This window comes from Rhincodon typus, chromosome 17, assembly GCF_021869965.1.
Source record: "Rhincodon typus isolate 14 chromosome 17, sRhiTyp1.1, whole genome shotgun sequence".
In the NCBI taxonomy this organism is placed as follows: Eukaryota; Metazoa; Chordata; class Chondrichthyes; order Orectolobiformes; family Rhincodontidae; genus Rhincodon; species Rhincodon typus.
Genome location: NC_063348.1, coordinates 35,523,032 through 35,524,284, shown reverse-complemented (window position 1 = coordinate 35,524,284; position 1,253 = coordinate 35,523,032). Strand labels below are relative to the sequence as shown.

The following is a 1,253-nucleotide window of genomic DNA, read 5'->3' as shown; positions in this document are numbered from 1 at the left end:
GTGTACTGGTGGAAGCTACATATATTAATAATCAGGGCCCTGGTCTTTACAGACAGGAAGAACATGTACACACACTGTGCCTGTTTCAATTCAACAAAACAGCTAGCAGCTATTCTCTTGTTCATTTCTGAAAGCAATACCTTGAATAATTAGAGTCAATCTGCCCTGTTAAAATATTAAACAAAGCCTGACAGTTAATTGTCAATGTATCTGTACTAAGGTTTTGGAGTAGATTTGTAGCTCGGGTTGTGGATGTTGTGGTTTGTTGGCTCGCCGAGCTGGTTCGTTGTTCCGCAGATGTTTCGTTACCCTGCTGGGTAACATCCTCAGTGCAGCCTCCGATGAAGCGCCGTTGTGTTTTCCCACCTGTTATTTAAACGCTGGGGTCCGTTGGGATGGATTACCTCACTTCTGGTTTCCCTTTGTAGTGGAGTGTATATGGGGTCTAGCTCTATGTGTTTATTGATGGCTTTCTTCATAGAGTACCAGGCTTCTAGGAATTTCCGTGCCTGTCTCTGCTTTGCTTGTCCCAGGATCCTGGTGTTGTCCCAGTCAAATTGGTGGTTCTCTTTATCTGGGTGGATAAAGATGAGTGAGTATTGGTCGTGTCTTTTTGTAGCCAGTTGATGTTTGTGTGCCCTTGTTGTTAATTTCCTTCCTGTTTGTCCAATGTAGTGTTTGTCACAGTCTCTGCAGGAATCTTATATATGACATTGGTCCTGTCCAGAGTGGGTCGTGGGTCTTTGGTTCAGGTGAGCAGTTGGCGAAGGGTTGATGTGGGTTTGCATGCCACTCTGATGCCCAGTGGTCGTAGGAGCCTCGTGGTCTCTGTATCTGTACTTTTTAAAAAATTCATTCATGTGATGAGGATGTCATTGGATAGGTCAGGAAAAAAAAAACAAAGTTGCTGGAAAAGCTCAGCTGGTCTGACAGCATCTGTGAAGAAATAAGTCAGAGTTAATATTTCAGTTGTTCTGAGAAGGGGTGACCGAACCCGAAATCTTAACGCTGACCTTTTCTTCACAGATGCTGCTGGACCTGATGAGCTTTTCCAACAACTTTGTTTTTTTTTTCCTGATTTACAGCATCCGCAGTTCTTTCGGTTTTTATTTACTGGATTTATTGCCCATCCACTATTCACCTCAACCGCTCGACCTAGTAGTGAGTTACACGTTCTTACTCCTGTCTGCCTATAGAAGTTTCTCCTGATCCCTACTGGATGTATTTATGTTCATCTTACATTCACGCCCCAT

The 1,253-nt window shown here is 43.5% G+C and overlaps 1 protein-coding gene across 1 annotated transcript in view; it reads left to right on the top strand.

The window, feature by feature from the left end:
* Positions 1–707: 707 nt before the first annotated feature.
* The window catches only part of LOC125485274 (ubiquitin carboxyl-terminal hydrolase 47-like), a 13,810-nt gene continuing 13,264 nt past the window's right edge, over positions 708–1,253 (top strand). The window contains exon 1 of the mRNA XM_048607347.1: positions 708–752. Coding sequence (XP_048463304.1) covers positions 708–752 — 45 coding nt within the window. The remainder of the gene's footprint in view (positions 753–1,253) is intronic.